General features: G+C 36.5%; 2 protein-coding genes and 1 long non-coding RNA gene across 6 annotated transcripts; 2 read left to right on the forward strand and 1 right to left on the reverse strand.

The window, feature by feature from the left end:
* Positions 1-457: 457 nt before the first annotated feature.
* LOC101252338 (zinc transporter 8-like) lies at positions 458-3336 on the forward strand. Its single transcript, XM_004231552.5, has 3 exons — positions 458-2130; positions 2675-2824; positions 2938-3336. The coding sequence occupies exons 1-3, from the start codon at positions 1543-1545 to the stop codon at positions 3241-3243; spliced, it is 1044 nt and encodes a 347-aa protein (XP_004231600.1). The 5' UTR covers positions 458-1542; the 3' UTR covers positions 3244-3336.
* On the reverse strand, positions 2494-4336 carry LOC112940906 (uncharacterized). The gene is made up of 2 exons (XR_003245185.2): positions 3735-4336; positions 2494-2833 (listed from the first exon to the last, which is right to left on the reverse strand). It is a non-coding gene; the product is annotated as an uncharacterized lncRNA (long non-coding RNA).
* Positions 4337-5686: 1350 nt separating this feature from the next.
* On the forward strand, positions 5687-14568 carry LOC138341705 (uncharacterized). 4 transcript variants are annotated; one of them, XM_069293304.1, is made up of 5 exons: positions 5687-5764; positions 6736-6803; positions 7346-12339; positions 13284-13359; positions 14277-14568. In XM_069293304.1, exon 3 carries the CDS (start codon positions 7639-7641, stop codon positions 9820-9822), a length of 2184 nt encoding a protein of 727 aa, XP_069149405.1. In that variant the 5' UTR covers positions 5687-5764; positions 6736-6803; positions 7346-7638; the 3' UTR covers positions 9823-12339; positions 13284-13359; positions 14277-14568. The 4 variants fall into 4 exon arrangements, 3 of the variants coding, with proteins under 3 accessions (XP_069149405.1, XP_069149406.1, XP_069149407.1); XM_069293305.1 differs by having other exon boundaries at positions 7346-8941; XM_069293306.1 differs by lacking the exon at positions 13284-13359 and having other exon boundaries at positions 7346-8941.
* The last annotated feature ends 10456 nt before the right edge of the window (positions 14569-25024 follow it).

A 25024-nucleotide genomic window follows, 5' to 3' on the forward strand; every position in this document is an offset into this window, starting at 1 on the left:
AAGAACTTTGTTTGAGCATTCTCATCCTTCCTTTTATTGGAAAAGCATATGAATTATAATTAAACAATTACTATGTCAAATCTGTCCTTAATTTAAACAAGAATTACACTTTTTAACTTTTAAGTCAACTTTTGCATATGCCTCTTTAAAATAATGAAATCATTATTTTAAGATTTTAACATGGTATTTGAGTTGGAAAACAGTAAATTTATTTAATATTCGACTTTAAGTAACCCCAAATGGACAATAATATATTATATAATACTAAAGAATAGCATTTTGTAATTAAAGAACAACTTTTATTGAATTCTTTTTGTCCCATAAGAGTTATAGTGCCGCTCTGCTGAGTGAGGCAACGCACCCATAAAGTAAACCAACTTTCTAGGGCCAAGAAAAAGAGAGAAAAAGAAATATAAGAGAGAAGAATTTTTTTTTAGAGGTAAAATTCTGATTTTATTTTTTTTTGTGTGTGTGTGTGTTTGGGATCAAATTAACAAGGCTTCTTTCATAAGCTAATAATGGTAAAATTTTGAAAACTAACAAATTAGACAACAAAGAAGTAGGCTAAAGATGCATGATATTTTGATACAATTTGATTCACTTAAAAATGTAGGTAATATGATTAAATCAACTAATCTAGGTATAAAAAAATTAACCTAAAAGAAATTTAAAAATTGATTAAGAAATAATTTCTTAATAAACAAGACTTTTTAATGCCTATATTATATATGCTAAAGTGTTATGGTATGAGAAAAAATATATGTATTTTATGATATTTCTTTTTGAAAAGACTAAATTAAAAGTAAATTGAGACAAAGTAATTGTTTTGTGTCATATGACATATTAGGGAGGTAAATAGTTTTAAAAAATTATGTTTGAGGGGTATTTAAGATTTCGCATAATTTATGGGTAAATCTTCCAAATAATATGTGTTGAGGTGGTAATTAAGTTTTCTCATGAGAGTATTTAGGTGATTTTTAACTATTTTACTTACTTATCAAATATTTTTTAATTTTACTTATCAATTTTTGACAAATTTCGGTTTATATCTTTCAATTATATTTTAAATTTATTAACATTGAGTTAATTAAATTTTTAAAAAATAGTAATATATAAATATGTTTAAGCTCTGTATATTAATTAAAAAGTATAAAATAGTAAATTCATTTATACCAATCAAAAAGAAAAATATAAAACTAAATAGTGAAATTCTATTTTAAAAATATAAATATATGACGTAGATGTTTACAAATTGGTTAGTCCGTAAATTGGATACAATACCAAGGAACTTTTATGGTGGTTTGACCCCACTCCTCATATTTTTTTTACTTATTTTCAACTCATTGTGTCGTCATTCTTCTTAATTAAATTACACTTGTCCCACTAACCTTCACTTTAACTTACACTTTATCCTCTGCATGCCCTTTAGATGTCGCCATATTATTTTCAGGCGGTTACTTCATTCATTTTTATCTATTCTATATATATATATAACACAAATCTTCAAACTATTTTCTGAAAAAGTCCCTCTTCTCTATCACCATGAATAAACTTGTAGTTTCTTCTCTTCTCTTTTTCTTCTTTCTTCTTCCCGCTTTAGTTTCTTCAGAATGTACTTGCGATGAAGATGCCGATGATCGGGATAAAATCGAAGCGTTGAAGTATAAATTGGTAGCCGTCGCTTCCATTTTAATTGCCGGTGCTATAGGCGTATCGATTCCCATTCTCGGTAAGGTAATTCCAGCTTTTCGCCCTGAAAATAATGTGTTTTTTCTAATTAAGGCTTTTGCCGCCGGAGTGATTTTGGGTACCGGATTTGTTCATATACTACCGGATGCATTCGAGAGTTTGTCTAGCCCTTGTCTTCCGGAAAAACCATGGGGAGATTTTCCATTTGCTGGATTTATAGCTATGATTTCCTCCATCGGAACGATGATGGTGGATTTATTAGCGACGAGTTTTTATAAGAATTCGAATCTTACGAAACAAAAGCCTGTGAATAGTGATGAAGAAAAAGAGGTACATGTGCATACCCATTCAACTCATGGACATGCTCATGGCTCTGTTATGTTGACGTCATCGGAGGGTAACGATGAATTGGATTTATCTCGTCGGAGAGTTATCTCACAGGTATGAATAATTCACATTAATTTCAATAACTTGAAATGGAAAAATATCATTTACTGTTTTCTGGACTACTTCATTTACTTGTTGGGCATACCCTTCTTTTCAGTTTTTTGTTTTTTTGTGACTCATCAGTTATTGTGAAGAGTCAATTTCAATTTTGTTTAAATTAAAACTAAATGTAGATAAAAGTTTTGCCAATGAAGTGAAGTATTATTTTTGTTTAATTTTGAGATACAAAACAATGTTTGATCCAAAATGATTTAAGGCAGTTTGGGATATGTGAATCTACTTTTTGGACTTCTAAAATTATTGTTGGAACTGTATGCTCCAAAATAGTTAAAATACTAATATTAGAATTTATCCATATTTAAGGGACTAAAACTGCAAATTTCCCCAAGTGTTATTGAAAGTGGAGATAGAATTTACAAGTTATCTCAAAGGAATATGTAATTCAAGTTGCAAAAGGTGGATTCTCATCATTAATAATCATAAAATTACTTAATTTTTGCATTTGAAACTGAAATTTAGTTGTTTATTGATGTGACAGGTATTGGAATTGGGAATTTTGGTGCATTCAGTAATAATTGGTGTATCTTTGGGTGCCTCAGAATCTCCCAAAACAATTAAGCCTCTTGTAGCTGCATTAACTTTTCATCAGCTCTTTGAAGGCATGGGTTTAGGTGGCTGCATTGCTGAGGTATATAATCTGTAAATAATAATAATAGTCTGTTTGGTTAAATTTTTGAAAAAGTTAAAAAAACTTTTATCAAAAAAATATTATTTCCCTAACTTTTATTATTGTATAAACAGGCGAAATTTAAGATTAAAAAAGCAGCATTGATGGCAATTTTCTTCTCCCTAACAACACCAATTGGAATTGCAATTGGTTTTGGAATATCAACAGTGTATAGTGAAACGAGTCCAACTGCACTCATGGTAGAAGGAATTTTCAACTCTGCTGCTGCTGGGATTTTGATTTACATGGCTTTAGTGGATTTACTTGCAGCAGATTTTATGAGCAGTAGAATGCAAGATAGTCCTAAACTTTTAATGGGAGCTAATATATTTCTTCTTTTTGGGGCGGGTTGTATGTCACTTTTAGCTAAATGGGCTTAGAATAAGTATAGTAAGCAATAATTTCGATCATTTTTGTAATCTTGATTGATTAATTAATACCCATAACTAAATATGGGACAAAATTAATCTAAATCTTAGAAGGTTCTTTATTTTTAGCTTTTGCTTTAAAGAAAAAAGAATGTTGGAATTAGATGAAATTTAGCAAGATGTGCATATGTCTCATTTGTGACACTTTTCATTTTTCGACAGTCAAATAATTCAATTTTGATCGAATATTTGCGTAAGAAATTTTTAAATTTTTTGAAATGAAATATATATATTTGTAAATTACGTAAAAAATATTATTTATCACAATAATTGATAATTTAAAATGTTAAAAGCAATTTATGAAAAACTTACGATTAAAGATAAACTTGTTTGAATCTCGAAATGTGGAAAGTATCACTTAAAATGGAACGGAACGAAGGGAGGGGTAATTTTTTGTAACTGCTCTGAGGGTGGATTTGCAAATGTAGAAGACATATACATACCGGGACAACTCTCCGACGAGATAAACTGAATTCCTCATAATTCTCCTCCTGTCGACGACAACAGCGTGAAACATGGCCGTCCTATTTTTTCTTCATCACTATATATAAGTTTTTTCCGGAAGCAAGATCTCAAATGCATCGGCAGTATGTGAACATATCTCATAGCCAAAACTAGCCCAGCTGCAAAAGCCTTAATTAGAAAATCACATTATATTCAGCTGTAATTATATTATTGAGAATTGGAATCGATATGCCCATAGTGCTGTTCACAACAAATTTTCTTAAGCATCGAAAATCAACAACAAGTAAAATAAATAAAACAAAAATGTGATTTTATTAATGAAATGATGTGAGTATAATTTCATTGTTCTCTTGATTCGTGATTTAAGGGCCTTCAGTAGCGCGCTTCTCGAATTATTGGATGATGTAGAGCTCCTTAAGATGTTATCGATCTCCAGGACGTCAAAAAACAATTTGTCGTTTCAAGTCGATCTCCAAAAAAAACTCTGTTGATCACTCCTTCAAAGAGTTATGTAGTTGATGGCGTGGCGTAGCTTTCTCGAATTGCAGAATGCTTGTTGAAGAATTTTTCTTGATGCCCCTTAGAATGTCATGTATATCCCCTATTTATAGTTGTAGGGGGTGATGCTTGTGATTGGCCAAAGATGTCATTTTGACACTTTGCATATTGTGATTGATTCTTGCATTTGACTAGGACTACCACCTCATTTGGACACGTGACATCACCTTATTGGTCTTGGATGTATAGTTACCGTGACACGTGGCATGGGTTTGGGCTTCAAGGCAAAATGGACTTTGATTTGAATTTAATAAGATAGAATTTGTAAAGCCCAAATTAATCATCCAGCCCAAATGAATAGGGATTTAATTCAAATTTTGTATGAAGTTGATCCCATACAATTTATGTGTCTACAAATGCCCCTTATTTCGAGACTTGCCGACGTGTAGGCTTGCTGAAGTGTGGCGACAATACTTGAAGTACTAATGAATGCGTTTTTATTTTTTGAGACATGTCAACATGTAGGCTTGTCGAATTTGACGACGAGAGTTGAAGTCTTCAAAAATGTGATTTTCCCCCTTTTTTGAGACTTGTCAATGTGTAGGCTTCTCGAATTTGACGACTAGAGTTGAAATCTTCGTGAATGCATTATTGAGACTTCAAGAGTATTTGTTTTTTATCGTCGTATTCTAACTAGGCCACTATAAATGATTTGTTTGTAGTGATTCAATTTTTTTTTAACGTTCTTGCTCGACCACCATGTGGATCCTCTATATTAATGTAACGACCCGCTAGGTCATTTTGAGAACTAGGACTAGTTCGATTCCTTTTGAAAATTCAAGAGGTATTTTAAACTATTTGATAACTAGGAGTACTTAGTTGATACATATATCTATATTATAAATTAGTATACTTGAATAGTACTAATGCATATTTTATTAAATTCAAAGTGACATAGGTTGATTGGGATAATGATGACCAATGATTACTTAATCATTGGAACATTGAATTTCTCATGCATTTATATGCATAATTCTTAAAAATAAAATGAAATAGGATACTTGGCAGTATCCATTTGAAGAAAAGGAAAAAAAAACGTGTTCTTGGCATTACTGTGTTTCTTGATTTTCTTAATTAATTCTTAATTTTATTTATTTTATTAAATTATGATACTAGTTTTTGATATATTGAGATAGATAATTAATTATTAGGTATATATTATATGATTTAACATTAAATGTTAGGATATTTGGAGAGGCTAAAGATAAGTTCTTGGCTTGAAATTTAGCAAGTACGATAATTTTGGCATACAAATTATATCAAGATTTGATGCTTGATTAGAAGTATGAGTGAAAATTTTTGGGTCTATGATAGGCACATAATAATATGAATGTCTACAAACTCGCTTATTTATGAATATTGCATCATTGGTAGATCGTGAACATTACGAAACTTTGCAAAAAGGGAAGGAACTATCTTGAAGATTCGTGACACGAATTCGGCACTTGAGGTATGTTGAGACATTTAGACTTGTTGAAGGACGTTTTCCTAATTAAAGATTAAAAATGAAAATAGACAATGGAGTAAGGGGGAAAAAATGGTGGTCTCGTATCAATGGTGTGACGGGCATTGGTACGAGTACCGGTGTTATACAAAAGAAAATTTCTATATAGAATGTGGATTGAAATTTGAGAATGCTAAAGCATATGAGCATTAGCTGATATATTATTGACTAGAATTCCTCGTGTGATTGTGTTTTATTTATTTCACCCGTATAGTTGTGATAATTAAGGTGGTTATGTATTATGTTCATATTGATTGATTGAGATGCATCATCATCCCCTCTATTGAAATAATATTGTGCACATGCATAGACATGAGACTGAGTATAAGTTGGGCACGTGGAGATCGTCCGTGCTGGGGATGGTGAGATGTTAAGATTGTAATTTGGGCACGTGGAGACCGTCCGTGCGAAAATTGTTGATATTATGATAGTGCGTTGAGATCGTCCGCACAGACACGTGGAGATCGTCCGTGTCGGTATATGGACCTCGCGAGTCCCCCATGGATCATGAACTCTCGATATATTTCCGAGGAGTATCATGTATATACGGTTGAGTGTGTACTGGGTATTCTGAGAGAATTCATTACATGGTGTTATATTGCATTGCATTTCATCGCATCATTTATTTTGATGATTATGTGTTTTGTTTGGCGTTTGGAAAATACTTGGTGTTGATTACCTTTATTGATGAAACCTAAATAGTGAGTGTAATATATATATATATATATATATATATATATATATATATATATATATATATATATATATATATATATATATATATATATACACTTATATAATGTATGATTTTTTTTTATAAACTCCCCTCACTACTTCTTCGTTGTCGGTCAATGAGACATACTGGATACAAGTGGTTTCGTACTCATACTACGCTTGTTGCACTCTTTGTGGTGCAGATTCAATTCCGAGTAGGAGCACATCTCGTGGAGCAAATTGAGTCCGTCTTGAAGTTCTTGGAGTTGTGGTGAGCTGCTTGGCTGTTCCGTGGCCCACACCTCCCTCTATCTTTACGTATTCTGTTATTCAATATTCAGACAGGATATCCCTTAAGTTATATTTGTCATTTTAGTTTCAGACTTGCATCGTATTCTAGAAGCTCTTGTACTTGAGACACTAATTCTTGGGGTGATATATTTTAGCTTCCGTATTTCGTACTTATAAGGAACTCAATGTTGGAGATTCTTGCTAAGTGTTAGTCTTTTTTTTACTCATTTGTTGGTTTAGTTGGGTTAATATGTTGGGTTGGCTTACCTATTGGTTGGGAACATAGGTGCCATCACGACTTGAAAATTTGGGTCGTGACAAATTTGGTATCAGAGCCCTAGATTCATCGGTCTCAAGAGTACAAGAGCAATGTCTAGTAGAGTCTTGCGGATCGGTATGAAGACGTCCATACCTATCTTCGAGAGGCTATAGGACATTTAGGAAATATTCTGTTCTTTTATTCATTATCGTGCACACTTGACCTTGTAGAAATTCTAATCTTGATATCTCATTCTCTCTCAGATGGCGAGGAATCGTACATCGGCAAGTGGTGGTCAGGATCCTATTCCTGCGCCTGCTTCTGGGAACACTGTCCGAGGTAGAGGTAGGAGACGAGCTCGAGGTCGGGGTAGGGGCCGTGTTGCAGCACCTGTGGATGTTCAAGTACCAGTAGCTACCCAGGGTCATGATAGGACCGTACCACCTGATGCAGAGGTTATTCATGGGGATGTGCAAGATCGTGTCGAGGGGGATGGGCCAGCTCAGGCTCCAACCAGTATTATTGTCCCCCAGTGCTTCAAGATACCCTGGCTCGTATGTTAGGAATCCTAGAGGGGATGACCCAGGCAGGAGCTTTGCCTGTCACTTCTGATGGCTCACAGATCCGTGTTGGAGGTCAAACTCCAGATTCGATAGTTGCACCAGATTCTCAGACTCCCAGGACTCAGCCAGCTGCCGCTATAGCTCCTCGTTTGGATAGTATGGAGTTTCCAGATATGACATCACATTTGGTGAACAAGCCTTCTATGACTATTGATGAGCAAAAGATGTTTGGGAGGTTCAGACTAATGAATCCTCCTACTTATACTGGTGACTTAGGTGAGGATGCATATGAGTTTATAGTTAGTTGTCATGAGAGGTTGCATAATCTTGGATTAGTGGAGTCTCATGGAGTTGACTACACAGCGTTTCAGATGACTGGCTCTGCTAAGCAGTGGTGGAGAGATTATATTAGTAGTAGGCCAGCTGGATCTCATCCACTATCCTGGACTGAGTTTACTCAGGTATTTCTATCAAAATTTGTTCCACGCAGTGAGAGGGAGTGCAAGAGGGCCGAGTTTGAGGGTTTGCAGCAAAATGGTATGTCAGTTGCAGAGTATGAGGGTAAATTTCATGTCTTGGCTAGGCATGCTTCGATGATACTTCCCACAGAGGCTGAGAGAGTGAGGAGGTTTGTTAAGGGGCTGATTATTCCAATTCGTCTAGGAGTTTCTCAGGTTGCTGCTTCTGGTGTTCCATTCCAGAAAGTGGTAGATGCTGCTAAGGAGTTGGAGATGATTCGACGTGAGGGATTTGAGCAGCGAGAGGGAAAGAGAACTCATTATTCAGGTGATTATGGTGGTGCTCCTCTTAGGAGTCGGGGTTACTTGGGCAGAGGTTATCACCCTCAGTCCAGCAGACCCACTCATGCTACTATACCAGTGTCTGAGGCTAGTTACGCTGGGCATAACTCGTCGAGCTCGGTACGTACTTCGCAGGGTTCATCTTCTAGACCTGTAGTTTGTGGAGGGCATTCTGGTCATTCAGGTTCCTCTCATCAGCCTGCGTCTCGTAGGGGTTGCTTTGAGTGTGGTGATATAGGACTCTTTGTGAGAGACTGCCCTAGGACCAGACGTGGTGGCTTACATCAGGGTTCTCAGGCTTCGACTTCCAGGGCTGCACAACCTCCAGCTAGGGGTGGTGCACCGAATGGTAGAGGTGGTTCTCATTTAGGTAGAGGTGACTCTCCTTCTGGTCGAGGTGGTGGTCGTGGAGGTTCACAATCTGATGGAGGTCGTTCTCACTGCTATGCTTTTCCAGGTAGGCCAGAGGCTGAGGCTTCTGATGCTGTTATCACAGGTATTATTCCGGTTTGTCATCGATCAGGTACTGTATTATTCGATCCAGGCTCTACTTATTCTTATGTGTCCACATATTTTTCTCCTAGTCTAGATATATTATGTGAGTCTCTTGATTTGCCGATACGTGTCTCTACTCCTGTCGGGGATTTTGTGGTTGTAGATCGGGTGTATCGATTTTGTACCATTACCTTGATGGGGTATGACACTCATGCAGATTTAAAGGTCTTAGATATGATAGATTTTGATGTGATTCTTGGTATGGATTGGTTATCTTCTTACCACGCAATTTTAAATTGTCATGCCAAGACCATCACTTTAGCTATGCCTGGAATTCCTATAGAAGAATGGAGAGGTACTCTTAGTCATCCTTCTAAGGGTGTGATATCATTCCTTAAGGCTCGTCAGTTGGTACAGAGAGGATGTTTGGCGTACTTGGCCCACATTCGAGATACTAGTATTGAGACTCCAATGCTTGAGTCTATTCCAGTAGTGAGTGAATTTTCAGAAGTATTTCCGACCGATTTGCCAGGTCTTCCACCAGATCGTGATATTGATTTTTGTATTGATGTGGAGCCAGGCACTCGGCATATTTCCATTCCTCCTTATCGTATGGCACCGGCTGAACTAAAGGAGTTGAAGGAGCAGTTGCAGGATTTGTTGAGCAAAGGTTTTATTAGACCAAGTGTATCTTCTTGGGGTGCTCCAGTGTTATTTGTGAAGAAGAAAGATGGATCTATGCATATGTGTATTGACTATCGGCAGTTGAACAAGGTAACCATCAGAAATAAGTATCCGATATCTCGTATTGATGATTTATTTGATCAGTTGCAGGGTGCTTCAGTTTTCTCTAAAATTGACTTGAGATCTGGCTATCATTAGCTGAAGGTTAGGGCGGAGGATATCCCTAAGACGGCTTTTCGAACACATTATGGTCATTACGAGTTTTTGGTGATGTCTTTCGAACTGACTAATGCCCCAGCATCTTTTATGGACTTGATGAATGGAGTGTTCAGACCGTATTTAGATTCCTTTGTTATTGTCTTCATAGATGATACATTGATATACTCACGCACTAAGGAGGAACATGAGCATCATTTGAGGATTGTTTTTGGAATTCTAAAGGAGAAGAAGCTTTATGCAAAGTTTTCAAAGTGTGAGTTTTGGCTTAGTTCGGTAGCATTCTTGGGACATGTAGTGTCCAAGGAAGGTATCATGGTGGATCCTAAGAAGATTGAGGCGGTTAGAGAATGGGTCAGACCTACTTCAGTTATTGAGATTCGGAGTTTCTTGGGCCTTGCAGGTTATTATCGACGGTTTGTTGAGGGTTGCTCATCTATTGCATCTCCATTAACTAGATTGACACAGAAGGAGGTGACTTTTTAGTGGTTGAAAAATGTGAGGTTAGTTTCCAAAAGCTCAAGACTTTATTGACTACTGCTCCGATTTTGACCCTACCCGTGGAGGGAGAGGGTTTTGTTGTATATTATGATGTTTCTCGGATTGGTCTTGGTTGTGTGTTGATGCAAAAGGGAAGGGTGATAGATTATGCTTCGAGGCAGTTAAAGGTTCATGAGAAGAACTACCCTATTCATGATTTAGAGTTGGCGGCTGTTGTGTTTGCATTAAAGATTTGGAGGCATTATCTTTATGGCGTGCATTGTGAGGTGTTCACGGATCATCGTAGCCTCCAATATATATTCAATCAGAGAGATCTGAATTTGAGGCAGCGGAGATGGTTGGAGTTGCTCAAGGACTATGACATGACTATTCTTTATCATCCAGGCAAGGCAAATATTGTAGCAGATGCCTTGAGTCGAAAGGCGGTAAGTATGGGTAGTCTAGCCATGTTACAGGTCGACAAGCGTCATTTAGCTAGGGATGTCCGATCCTTGGCCAATAGCTTTGTGAGACTTGATATTTCAAAATCTGGTAAGGTGTTGGCTTATATGGAGGCTAGGTCATCCTTGTTGGAGCAGATTCGGGCTCAACAGTTTGATGATGGTGATTTATGTAAGATTAGGGACAAGGTGTTAAAAGGAGAAGCCAAGGCTGCAATTATTGATAGTGAAGGAGTTTTGAGGATTAAAGGTCGTATCTGTGTTCCTCGTACAGGTGATTTGACTAGATTAATCATGGAGGAGGCCCATAGTTCAAGGTACTCTATTCATCCAGGGGCTACTAAGATGTATCGTGACTTGAAGCAACACTATTGGTGGTGTCGTATGAAGAGGGACATAGTAGATTTTGTATCTCGATGTTTGAATTGTCAGCAAGTGAAGTATGAACACTAAAAGCCTGGAGGTGTGACTCAGAGGATGCCCATACCTGAGTGGAAGTGGGAGCGCATTGCTATGGACTTTGTGGTAGGGTTGCCACGTACCTTGGGTAAGTTTGATGCTATATGGGTCATCGTGGATCGACTGACTAAGTCTGCACACTTTGTACCAGTTCAGACTACCTATAACTCAGAGAAGTTAGCCCAGATTTATATTCAAGAGATAGTTCATTTGCATGGGGTTCCTATATCTATTATTTCAGATCGTGGCACCCAATTTACATCTCATTTCTGGCGGTCTATGCAGAAAGAGTTGGGCACTCAGATGGATCTTAGTACAGCCTTTCACCCTCAGACTGATGGTCAGTCTGAGCGGACTATTCATGTTCTTGAGGACATGTTGCGGGCGTGTGTGATTGACTTTGGTGGTTAGTAGGATCAGTTCTTGCCTTTAGCGGAGTTTAATTACAATAATAGTTAGCATTCGAGCATTGAGATGGCACCATTTGAGGCTCTGTATGGTAGGAGATGTCGGTCTCCAATTGGCTGGTTTGATGCATTTGAGGTTAGACCATGGGGTACAGATTTGTTGAGGGAGTCCTTGGACAAGGTCAAGTTGATCCAAGATAGACTTCTCATAGCTCAGAGTAGGCAAAAGAGTTATGCAGATCGAAAGAGTCGTGATTTAGAGTTTATGGTTGGAGAGAGGGTTTTATTGAAGGTTTCACCCATGAAGGGTGTGATGAGGTTTGGAAAGAAGGGCAAGTTAAGCCCAAGGTATATTGGTCCTTTCGAGATTGTTGAGCGTATTGGTGAGGTCGCGTATCAGTTGGCTTTGCCACCTGGTTTGTCAAGTGTCCATCCTGTATTTCATATTTCAATGCTTAAGAAGTATCATCAGGGTGGTGATCATGTGATTCAATGGGATTCAGTGTTACTTGATCAGAATTTGACTTCTGAGGAAGAGCCGATCACCATTTTGCATAGGCAAATTCGGAAGCTAAGGTCCAAGGAGATTGCTTCAGTAAAGGTTCAGTGGAAGCATCGTCCAATGGAGGAGGCTACATGGGAGACAGAGTCAGACATGAGGAGTAAATATCCTCATCTTTTTTAGCGTTCAGGTTAGCTCTTTTCTTTTCCCGTTCGAGGACGAACATTTGTTTAAGTGGTAGGTGATGTAACGACCCGCTAGGTCGTTTTGAGAACTAGGACTAGTTCGACTCCTTTTGAAAATTCAAGAGGTATTTTAAACTATTTGATAACTAGGAGTACTTAGTTGATACATATATCTATATTATAATTAATATACTTGAATAGTAATTGGGTCAAATTCATATTTATTTTTTTACTAACCCTTACCATTTGACTATATAATTAAAACAGATTAGTTATGTTATTTTAGAAGAAAAAAATAATAATAAAAGTTGGAAATTTCCTGGAGGCGAGAGGCACCAAACGGCCGCGACGAACATTGAATTACTAGGTAAACTTATCTGAATTAATTAACGTTTATATATAATTGTATGGTGCAGATGATTTAATTGTAGGATAGTACTAATGCATATTTTATTAAATTAAAAGTGACATGGTTGATTGGGATAATGATGACCAATGATTACTTAATCATTGGAACATTGAATTTCTCATGCATTTATATGCATAATTCTTAAAAATAAAATGAAATAGGATACTTGGCAGTATCCATTTGAAGAAAAGGAAAAAAAAAACGTATTCTCGGCATTACTGTGTTTCTTGATTTTCTTAATTAATTCTTAATTTTATTTATTTTATTAAATTATGATACTAGTTTTTGATATATTGAGATAGATAATTAATTATTAGGTATATATCATATGATTTAACATTAAATTTTAGGATATTTGGAGAGGTTAAAGATAAGTTCTTGGCTTGAAATTTAGCAAGTACGATAATGTTGGCATACAAATTATATCAAGATTTGATGCTTGATTAGAAGTATGAGTGAAAATTTTTGGGTCTATGATAGGCACATAATAATATGAATGTCTACAAACTCGCTTATTTATGAATATTGCATCATTGGTAGATCGTAACCATTACGAAACTTTGCAAAAAGGGAAGGAACTATCTTGAAGATTCGTGACACGAATTCGGCACTTGAGGTATGTTAAGACTTTTAGACTTGTTGAAGGACGTTTTCCTAATTAAAGATTAAAAATGAAAACAGACAATGGAGTAAGGGGAAAAAATGGTGGTCTCGTATCAGTGGTGTGACGGGCATTGGTACGAGTACCGGTGTTATAAAAAGGAAAATTTCTATTATAGAATGTGGATTGAAATTTGAGAATTCCAAAGCATATGGGCATTAGCTGATATATTATTGACTTGAATTCCTTGTGTTATTGTGTTTTATTTATTTCACCCGTATAGTTGTGATAATTGAGGTGATTATGTATTATGTTCATATTGATTGATTGAGATGCATCATCATCCCCTCTATTGAAATAATATTGTGCACATGCATAGACATGAAACTGAGTATAAGTTGGGCACGTGGAGATCGTCCGCGCTGGGGATGGTGAGATGTTAAGATTGTAATTTGGGCACGTGGAGACCGTCCGTGCGAAAATTGTTGATATTATGATAGTGCGTTGAGATCGTCCACACAGACACGTGGAGATCGTCCGTGTCGGTATATGGACCTCCCGAGTCCCCCATGGGTCATGAACTCTCGATGTATTTCTGAGGAGTATCATGTATATACGGTTGAGTGTGTACTGGGTATTCTGAGACAATTCATTACATGGTTTTATATTGCATTGCATTTCATCACATCATTTATTTTGATGATTATGTGTTTTGTTTGGCGTTGGAAAATACTTGATGTTGATTACCTTTATTGATGAAACCTAAATAGTGAGTGTAATATATATATATATATATACTTAGATAATGTACGAATTTTTTTTTGTTTTTTTATAAACTCCCGTCACTACTTCTTCGTTGTCGGTCAATGAGACATACTGGGTACACGTGGTTTTGTACTCATACTACGCTTGTTGCACTCTTTGTGGTGCAGATTCAATTCCGAGTAGGAGCACATCTCGTGGAGCAAATTGAGTCCGATTGAAGTTCTTGGAGTTGTGGTGAGCTGCTTGGCTGTTCCGTGGCCCACACCTCCCTCTATCTTTACGTATTCTGTTATTCAGTATTCAGACATGATATCCCTTAAGTTAGATTTGTCATTTTAGTTTCAGACTTGCATCGTATTCTAGAAACTCTTGTACTTGAGACACCAATTCTTGGGGTGATATATTTTAGCTTCCGCATTTCGTACTTATAAGGAACTCAATGTTGGAGATTCTTGCTAAGTGTTAGTCTTTTTTTTACTCATTTGTTGGTTTAGTTGGGTTAATATGTTGGGTTGGCTTACCTATTGATTGGGAACATAGGTGCCATCACGATTTGAAAATTTGGGTCGTGACAATTAATTTCAAATAGATGGGTTTAGTGAATAGTAACGTTATTTTTTTGTCTGATCTTCCTTGCAAGGTGTGAGAAAAAAAAATTGATTGGATTTTGAATCAAACAAAAAGAATACCAACTTTTCTCTATTCAAGTCAATGAAGATATTCATCTTTCCTTAATTCTTTTGTTAATCCTTCCATATTGACATGACTTCAAAATAGACATGGAATATCACAACCCAAATCAGATTTTTATTTTCCAAATCCACCTTATTATGCCTTATAGAAGTATTAGAAATCTTTCACAAGAATTGCTATATAATCCTCTCCAATGCATAAAGAATTTCATGAGACAAAATTTTAGACGCTGCAAAAAACAAGTTATCCAATTGTATTTAACTGCTTAGTTTTGACGTCACTTGTTTTTTATCAATCAAGAGACATAGCCTCCATCATATCTCAAAAGAAACTTCAAGCAAAGTACTTTTGCTACTTTCTCAGGTAACTTAGACTCTTGTTTAGCATAAACAGTAACCCGTCTTGATAGTTCAGCTTTGCGTGTCTGCAGTTTAAAATTCATATCTAATTGTAGAAAAATCAAAATCATAAGTCGCTTGATTTTTTCGAAAAGAGAAACACAGGTCCATAACATAGCAAAAAAATTGCAGCCACACTTTTATCGAATTGCTACAGTTTTATCTTCAATGTTGAACCTGCTTCTAATAGACATATTAGTGCTCCCTAGTATTAATTCATTTTGAATTGTTGAAAAATCAAAATCGCAAGTCCTTTATTTTTTTCGGAACTAGAAACATGATACTACAACATATAAAATATTGACAGCCAAATTCTTTTTCAATTTCTACAGTTTTGATCTTCAAGTTTGAACCAATTTCTAATTGACAGATTTGCACCTCCGTAATGTGAAATTCATTTCTAATTGTAGAAAAATTGGAATGGCAAGCTGTTTGATTTTTCCAAAAATAGAAACATGGAACTATGCCATATTAAATATTTGTAATGATCAGATCTTTTTTATCTTTTGATTACTCCGATTGTATTTTCGCCATTGTTACCTCCCTTTTTTTCAGAGCCATGTTTTGCAATCTTTAGTTCCAAAAGCGAAATAGACTATAGTGACCGAGATGTTTCATACCCTTAACTTGAAATCGTGGAGAACAAGCAACATTCGCGCGCCAAAGTTCTCACCTTGAAAGTCTATCCTCCGATGATCGACACCTTTCCATTTCTTAGAAAGACACTGGACACAAATCATCTCTCGGAGTGGTCGTCAACAGAAAAGAAGGATGTTAATTTCTCCGGCAATATCACAATTGAAAAATTTCTCGTCTTGAAGTCTTCCACTCATCAAAATGTTGTTGTTGTCATCCCTCATCGTCTTGATGAACATCTTAGCAGTTGGCGTGATCCTTCTTCTAGGTTTGGTGTAATCGTTATACGCCTGGCTAGTGGGAGTGAAGAAAGGATGTGTTTGACCGCTGCAAGGAGACTTTGGATGACATCAAGAATTATGATGCTATATTTGCTTCAATGTTCACATACGACCACAATTAACATGTTCTCGAGGCCATCTGTGAGAATTGGTGTCCATCCACCAATACGGTCTCTACCTTCGTCGGAGAGTTATCTATTTCTTTATGGGATTTGAGAACCATTGGAGGTCTTCCTGTTCATGGTTACTTTTATGATGAAGTTATACTCTTGGCTAAGGAGTTGAGACATATAGACGATCAAGGGAAGTATTTTCTCCCAAGAAGTTTCTCCTTCTTATTTTTCGCGTTCTAACGACTTACTAAAGGTATCATCGACAAAGTCTGTTTTCAAGAATGGACAAAATTTTAGTTTAGGGGTTCGAGGAAATATATCGAGCCTTCGCCAAAGACGTCTAATAGTCGTACAAAACCTAGGATGAATCATGATCCTTCTGGAAATATTAACATGAGATTTTTGCCTCGAACCGAAGAAGAGAATACTCATTTTGTCAAGCTAGGCGTAGAAGATAATTCAGGGATTGTTGGCTTTGCAAATTTGTTCTTCCTAACAAGAAAGTAGATTATATTTGTGCTAGTATATTCAAAGTCGCAAACTTGATGACTCATGGAGAATATTTTATTTGGCGGTTCCTGTCCTAGCATGCATCTATCGTGGCCTCAGGGATATATCTGCTGCTTCAAACTTGGGTGCTTGAAATACATTACTTCCCTTCCATTATGTAAATGAATGTATAGGTGAGTATTTTGAGACCTACTTATGTGTTACCCGTCCTCGATGAGGTGTGCGAATGTGGCTAATTCTAGAGAAAAGATGGTGAAACATTTTGACTTCGTTGACGCTCGCAAGTTATTTCAACAAGTGAATGTGCATGACGTCCACAATATGGCCATGCTACAAGGAAAGAGGGTGTATATTGATGATAGTGGAAAATTATCCACTTCCTAAAGTGATTTCCTTATAGGCCTTCGTTCAAGTTTTGTCACTTTGAGGATGGACAATGAACTAATTGTGGATCATTATAGCCCTCACCAATATAGTCGACAATTTGGATATTATCAAGACGTTCCTGGTGCACTTATAGAGCAGCATTATGATGGTTCACTGCTAGCTTTGGTGCAACTATGGGTTTCATGTGTTTATCTTGGGAGGTCTTCAAAGATCATCATACCAATGCATTCATCAAATAAGGGGTCCTTAATGACTCGTAAGTATTCAGATTGATAGACATCCTATCGAGAGATTTTGCTGAGACGAAGTACCAACTAATTTTGAGAGGCCCCAAAAAAAGATGACGTTTCTTACCAATAAAGGAGAACAACTTCAAGGAAAGCTTCCTCGCTCTTCAAAGTCCAAGGTGACACCAAATATCCGTTTGCGATCTGTCAGAGTTGTTTTTAAGTCCAAAATTTTGAAGGGCAAGGCTACACATGTGGATAACAAGGTTAATGGTCCTTTACAGACTCCTAAGACTACCAACATCACTGATAAATAGGTGATCGACGTAACTCTCAAGAGGAAGAAACCTTCCATCTCATCAAACAAATGTGTTGTAAAGTCATTTTGCATTACACCATATTGTAGAAACATATCAAAAACGTCTAATTCATTCCATGAGATTGACTTTAGTGCTAGTGCAGACTCCAGCTCCAATGAGAGCAATGTTAGCCAAGAGCTAAATTGGAAGCATTTGAAGAAAAAGCCTAAGGACTTGAACACTCAACAATGTGAGTTCGCTGAATTAGATTCCATTAGTATTGATCCAGTGATCTTTGAAGATGGTACTGCTTGTTCTACAATGCCTTTGACAAAATTGGCACATCAGGTAAAATTCACCTCTTAAATATTTCTCTAAACTTGCCTCCCCCCTTTTTTTTAATCATCAGATATTAATTCTATTTTTTAATTATCCAGTTGGGTCTTAGGTACATCCCTAGCGATGTAGATGTATTTGAAGATTTTATCACAAGATTGAACTCCCTCGACGTAGCGAAGAGTTTTCATCTCTCTCTTGTTGAAGCTAAGAGTCAACACACAAATGAGATTCAACTAACAAAGCCGATGGTCTTCGGAAAAGGTTGAAACTACTCAAAATATCTCAACTACTAATGTGAAGGTTGTTGAAACTTCTCAAATTGGATGTTTAGATGTTTCCATGGATTTGATCCGCCTTGCTGAGAATTCCCTCTAATTTAGAACCACAAAAGACTATTTCCAGCTTCAAATTATCTTAAATTTTTGAAAAGTGGCGTACCTTATGTGAGTGTATACTCAATTCTCTATTGAATCTTTAGAGAACCTCAAAGAATTGGAGGCAGGTTCTGCCTTGATTCTTAAAGGGCTTCGAGAAATTAACATCAACAACCGTTTCTTCTTGTAGATTTTTTCAAGAAACATAGAGATTACGATGTTGCAAGGATGTCCACTTCTCAAAAGATAACAAGGGATCCTCATCAAAATTTGCTTTCTATTGCACAATAATGTGTTGATACCGCAAGTGTAGAGAAAATCAATATGGACAAACAATTGGAAGAACTTCAAAAGGTCTTGACAAGAGCTGAAAAAGAGATAAAAATGTAGACTTCAAAGAAGAAGAACACCATCTCATTTATTTAAGATCATCAAAAGAGGTTGTCTAAAAGTCAAAAGACTATCAGTAACCGTGAAGTTGAAATTCTTGCCATTGAGAAAATCATTCCCTTGTTGGAAACAGAAATAAAAGAACTAGCTAAGCTAAAGGAGGAGCCTGAGACAAGTCGCCACCAAATTCTAAGTCATGAGATTTTTCCTTAGTCTTCTTCCTGCATACGGACATTCTCTTTCATTTTCTTGTTCTATTGTGTGTGTTTTTCTTGTTTGTTTTGTGGAGCATTGCTATAATGTAGCGACAATTATTCTTCAATGAATAAAAGTGTTGTCTTTTTTCTTCTCCAATTCCTTCTTTTATTTCTTTATTTCAAATATTGTCATGTGATTTGTAACTTGCTCTACATGCCAGACAACTTTCCCCAAGATTTTAGCTTTGAGCTTTTATGATTGAAATTTGGTAGTAGTAACATTTAAATTGTGAGTGTGTCATTTCATTAGAAAGATAACCCACGCCTATAAAATATATGTGAAACTCATAACCGAAAGATTTCCTGATTAGTATGGCTATTATTCCATAGTTAGCTCGAATGTTGCCTTGACAGACTTTTCAGCTTTGAGCATCTGCAGTAGGAAACAAATAACTCGATGTGGGAGCAACAAAATTACACGATTCTTCTTTCTTTGGAAGCATAACTCATAGAAATTCAACATATGTAAAAATAATTCCTAAAAGATCTAGAGATAAGTTCAAATGTATTTTTAAAGTCAACTTAAGTTCTGCCTCGCTCAACTCTTCAGCTTTGAGCGACTTTGGGAGAAAATTCAAAGCTATAGGAGCCTCAAAATTATGTGATTCTTGTTCCCTTGGAATCATAACTCATAGATGTACAACATATATAAAAAAATCACAGCCTAAATCTTTCTAGATTACTGCAGATATATTTTTAAAGTTAGCTCGAATTCTATCTCCTCGAACTCTTCAGCTTTGAGAAATTTCGAGAGAAAATCAATAACAAATCGTAGGAGCCTTAAAATGATGTGATTCTTATTCCGTTGGAAGATCAATCATAGACATACTCAAATTCTGCCTCGCTAAACTCTTCAGCTTTGAACAACTCTGGGAGAATGTCAAAACCTCGGCGTAGGAGCCTCAGAATGATGTGATCCTTATTCCGTGGGAAGCATAGCTTATAGAAATAAAAAAATTTTAGGGCATCACTTTGTAAGAATAAATTCCTTTTGGAGTTTGGAAGGTAGTGTATTCTTCATTTTTTTGAGACATTCTGATTTGATTATATCCAGAAGATCCATCCATAAATGACATTGCTTCATGCCAGTTGTAGCATCAACCATGAGCTCAATGATTGTCAGAGATAAGTCATCTTTTGAACATGCCTTGCTCAAATCTTGAAAAATCAACGCAAACACGTATTTGACCATTCTTCTTCCTAACAGGTATGATAGAGATCCACAATGGGTACTTCAGTTCTCGAATAAATCCATCTTTGATGAGCTTGTTAACCTCCACTTCAATTTGTGTTACCAACCTAGGACGGAACACTCAATATGTTTGCTTAATAGGACATATTCCTTTTTCTATTCCCAAATGATGAATATCTATTTTGGGACTAAGGCCTAACATTTCTCTATATGACCAAGCAAGAAAATCTTTAAACACAGCCAATAACTTGAAGTATATCCTCACTTTTTCTAGTGTAAGAATTGCACTAGTTAAGATTGGACGTGGATTGTATTCCTTCCTCCAGTTGAGGGGGAGCCTCTTGGTTATCATCATTTGTATCATCAATGTCTGAACCTTCTTCCACTATTATGTGATAGGATGGTTGTGTCAAGTTTGAATCCTCCATATGACTTCACACGAAGACTGTGATGGCTTTATCATTCTCTTTCTTGGTTTGAAACTGTCGGTGACGACAATTGTGCTTCTTTTCACCTTCAAAGAACTATTGGCAGTGATAGATAATTCAACCTTTCTTTTCATACGTGATGGGAAAACACTATGAATCTCTTTTTCATTAGTTCCATCACAAGAATCTTGATTTTCATGCTCCAACATCCTCCTTTCAGATAATAACTTTCCTTTGGTTCCCAAGCGATGAAATACAGAAGTCTTTGAGGTAATGACATATTCTTCCACTTATTTAGAGGATCCTATTTCATCCATGTGGCCCAATATTTTGAATGAAGAGACACGGGGTGTCAATCTTCCAATGTGTTAAAATATTGAAGTCCATAGTTGTGTTTTACCTTCCTTAGATTCCCTTATTTTTGCTATAGAGGTCTGGTGGAATGACACTAAATCCTAACCCAAACTAGGAGTGGCGACATAATATCCTTGCTTTTTCAACAACATTTGAGATTTTTCACCAGTGACTTCATCCCTGAGTTCTCCTAACTTTACTGGATTTGAGAAGTCGTAACCTGATTTTTCAAACAATGTGAATACCTTTTGATCAAAGTTCCTTCTTATCTTATCAACTTAGGTATTACCTTTGGAAGGATCCAAAGCGGTTAAGGGGACTTGTGCAACTGAGACAATCATTTTCTCCTTCAAATATTGGAATGTTGTGCGACTCAATTCTTTCATCGGTGGGTGAACTTGTTGAGTACATTCCTCTAGTAGTGATTGTCCCTTTTTCAAAGCCCACGTGGAATGTAGCAAAAAAATTATTGATCATTATCAATATTGGTCTGCACGTCTCCTTTAGACGGTGAGAGCTTAATAGAAACCTCTTTTGCACTCTTCTTAGATATCTTGATAGCAACCAATTAAAATTTACTATCTTCAAGGTCAATTGAGCCGGCTTCTACATATTACTCCCTATTTTCTCTTCCAGAATCTAGATAGAATTTTGCATTTGCAAAATATGTCTTAATGTCTGCATCTATTTTGACTACCTTGCAATCTTTCAGATACTTCATGCGTTGATTCAAAGTAGATGGTACCACTCCATTTTCATGAACCTAAGGACGCCCGAGCAACAAGTTTTATGATGTTTTGGCAAAATTTTTGATTTCACGTTGCCAATGGACGATCCTACACGAATCTTTCCTATGGATCGTTGTCCTCCTTGATTGAACCTTGGATCGACAGTTTTCTTTTGGACAGTTCATTAACGGAGATCCAAATTTTTTCAAGAAAACTTTTGGCATAATATTCACTACTGAACCACCATCAATTAGAATGTGATTGAGATGTTGTTATTAAATAGATCCTACAACAAACAAGGGCTTTATTATGTAGCTTAGACCCTAATAGCATGTTCTCCTCTATGAAGGCAATTGTAGCACAACATGGGGCAACCTTTTCATTAGCTTGATGTTTTTGTGTTACTGTTGCAGTATACTTATCTTTGCTTTCCTTTGTTTTGTATGTGTTGGAAACAACATGTGTTGCCCCTATTTGACTACCACAAATAACTTTTGAGAAAAGATTTCATCTAACGTAATGGGCCTTCGAACCTTCTACGACAAAGAACCATTATATTGGCTAGTATAAGGCTTGATGTTTTTTTATAGCACTAGTTGATTCACTTCACTTCTTATTGCTCTTGTCTTAAGAAGTCATATCCTAAGAACTGCTTGATGTCTACGCTTCTTATGAGTAACCAAAGTCCAATCATCAATTTCGTTTTCTTTGTGGTTGTCTATCTCTAGTGAACCCTCAAGAGTTTTCCTTAGAACATCAACTTCAATAAGCGCTAAACTTCCTAATCGCAAGACGGTGGTATTTCAAATAAATGGCAACCTTGATCACTTCTTTTGATTTGGTGCTACAGGAGCATGATTTACCCCCACCGTTTAATCTTGGCCAATGATGATTTTTCCATCACTTACTAACATCATGATTTTCTTCTTCAAGATAAAACATTTACTTGTCGGGTGGCCAAGGACGCGATGGAACTTACATTATCTAGGATCACCAACCTTATTGATTTATTTGGGCCTCTTTGATTCAGAAAGATCAATAACTTTCTTAGCTAGAAATTCATCAAAAATCATAGGTAAATCTGAATCTGGAAATGGGTAGAAATTTTTGTCTAACTTCCTCAGGGTTAGACGTCGCATCTCCACCATTGGATCTTGAGTTGGGGCTTCCTCCTCTTTTAATTTAGTCTTGGTAGTGACCTTTACTGAAGTTTCTGTCACCGCCATAGATTTCTTAGTTTGGGTCTTTAAGGTTAACCTTTTCTGAACTCCTTCTTTTCTTTTGTCACATCAGCAAAAGGAAATGCCTTCCCATGACTCGTGATGCTCAACTCCATGTCATGTGCTCGTGTAGCAAGTTCTTCAAAAGTTCACAGTTTGATTCATTGTAGTATGTATAGAAGTCCCCAATGCATACCTTGAATGCACATTTCCACAACAGATATTTCAGAAAGAGATCTTTGCAGTCTAGACTCAACGATCTCCAATGATTGATGTAATCCACCACAGGCTCATCCTTTCTTTTCTTAGTGCTGGTTAACTCTACCATGCTTACGGTTTGGCGAGTATTGTAGAAATGATTAAGGAATTATTTCTCGAGTTTCTCCCAACTATCAATTGACTTGTGTTCCAAGTTGATATACTAGTAGAAGGCATTCCCTTTTAGCGAACGAACAAACATTTTTACCAAAAGGACACTATGTGTTCCAGTATTGCTACAAGTTTTAACAAAGTGGGCGAGATACTGCCTTCGGTTTCCCTTGCCATCAAATTGTTGTAGCTTTGGTGGTTAATAGTTTGTTGTCATTGATAGACAATCGATTCTTCTAGTATATGGCTTGGATTAATATAAGGAGCTTTGTGGTGTTCCGCCATATTGAGCCTAGATAGTAATCGTTATCATGTCTTGAAACTATTGGACAGATAGTTCAGCAACTGAAAAAGATTGTTTCTCCTTTTGAAATTTTGACTTTGCTAGAGATTCCTCAACGTCCTTGTTTCGTTGATCAAAATCAGATGGACAAGTGAGGATATGACTTGACTCTCCAGGTGTGAAGGCCTCCAACTATTCATAAGTAGAATAGTATGAAGATTTTTGTCATCAACGGATTTCTTCAAGGCCTCAATGGTTTGCTCCATCATCGCAAACGTTTGTCCATGTCAATTGAGTCATCCATAAAGGCATTGATATTCATTGAAGTTGGAGAATCTATTGAATCTTCAGATTCACCAAAGTTGGAGCCAATTTGAGAAAATTCTCCAAATAACACATACGCAAGATTGTCCCTAGGTGTTGCACTGACGAACATCGTATGAGAGTGGTTGTTTTTCATCACCTCTAACAAAGTGAAGTATTCATATCCATCTAGACCACTGTTCTTCAACTTCGTCGAGTAATCAGGCCTACATGACTAAGATCATCATATACGACATCAGTAGAGTCCTTGTATGAAAAATCACTACTCCTTCTAAAGGTCATTGCAGTAGTTGTTTTTTGTAGTTTCTTATTTGCAACAGAAAGAGATAAAGAGTACAATTGGTCCCACTGGATGTGCTAAATTTGTTCGCAACAAATTTTTTTAAACGCTGAAAATCGACTGCAAGCAAAATAAATAAAAGAAAAATATAATTTTATTAATGAAGTGGCTATAATTTCGTTGTTCTCTTGATTCTCTTTCCTAAGTTTCTCTGTGATTTGAGTGCCTTCAGTAACGTACCTCTTGATTTGTTGGATGATGTAGACCTCCTTGAGATGTTGTCGATCTCCGGAATGTCGTGAAGTGCTTTGTTGTTTCAAGTCGATCTCCGTGAAGAACTCCATTGATCACTCCTTTGAAGAGCTATGTAGTTGATGGCGTAACTTTCTCCAATTGTAGAATGCTTGTTGAAGAATTTTCTTGATGGCCTTTAGAATTTCATGTCCATCCCTTGTTTATAGTTGTGGGGGGGGGGGGGGGGGGGGAATAATGTTGCTTGTGATTGATCAAAGGATGTCATTTTGACACTTGGCGGATCGTGATTAGTTCTTGCATTTGACTGGGACTACCACCTCATTTGGACACGTGACTTCACCTTATTGGTCTTGGATGCCTAGTCACTATGACACGTGGCATGAGTTTGGACTTTAAGTGAAATGGACCTTGGATTTGAATTTAATAAGATGGACTTATTTATTTGTGAAGTCCAAATGAACATGGTTTTAGTTCAAATTTTGTATGAATTTGATCCAATATAACTTATGTGTCTACATTATGTCCTTTATGATAAGAGTTCTAGCATGACAGTCGCAACTCAGTATGCATTTCTAAAG

Source organism: Solanum lycopersicum, chromosome 2 (assembly GCF_036512215.1).
Source record: "Solanum lycopersicum chromosome 2, SLM_r2.1".
NCBI lineage: Eukaryota > Viridiplantae > Streptophyta > Magnoliopsida > Solanales > Solanaceae > Solanum > Solanum lycopersicum.

What these genes read in the sequence shown, in the direction of transcription:
- LOC101252338 (XM_004231552.5), top strand. Translation starts at nt 1,543, where the DNA reads ATGAATAAACTTGTAGTTTCTTCTCTTCTCTTTTTCTTCTTTCTTCTT. An exon ending in GTCGGAGAGTTATCTCACAG is followed by an intron (nt 2,131 to 2,674) that starts GTATGAATAATT and finishes TTGATGTGACAG; the next exon opens with GTATTGGAATTGGGAATTTT. An exon ending in TAGGTGGCTGCATTGCTGAG is followed by an intron (nt 2,825 to 2,937) that starts GTATATAATCTG and finishes TTGTATAAACAG; the next exon opens with GCGAAATTTAAGATTAAAAA.
- LOC138341705 (XM_069293304.1), top strand. Translation starts at nt 7,639, where the DNA reads ATGTTAGGAATCCTAGAGGGGATGACCCAGGCAGGAGCTTTGCCTGTC.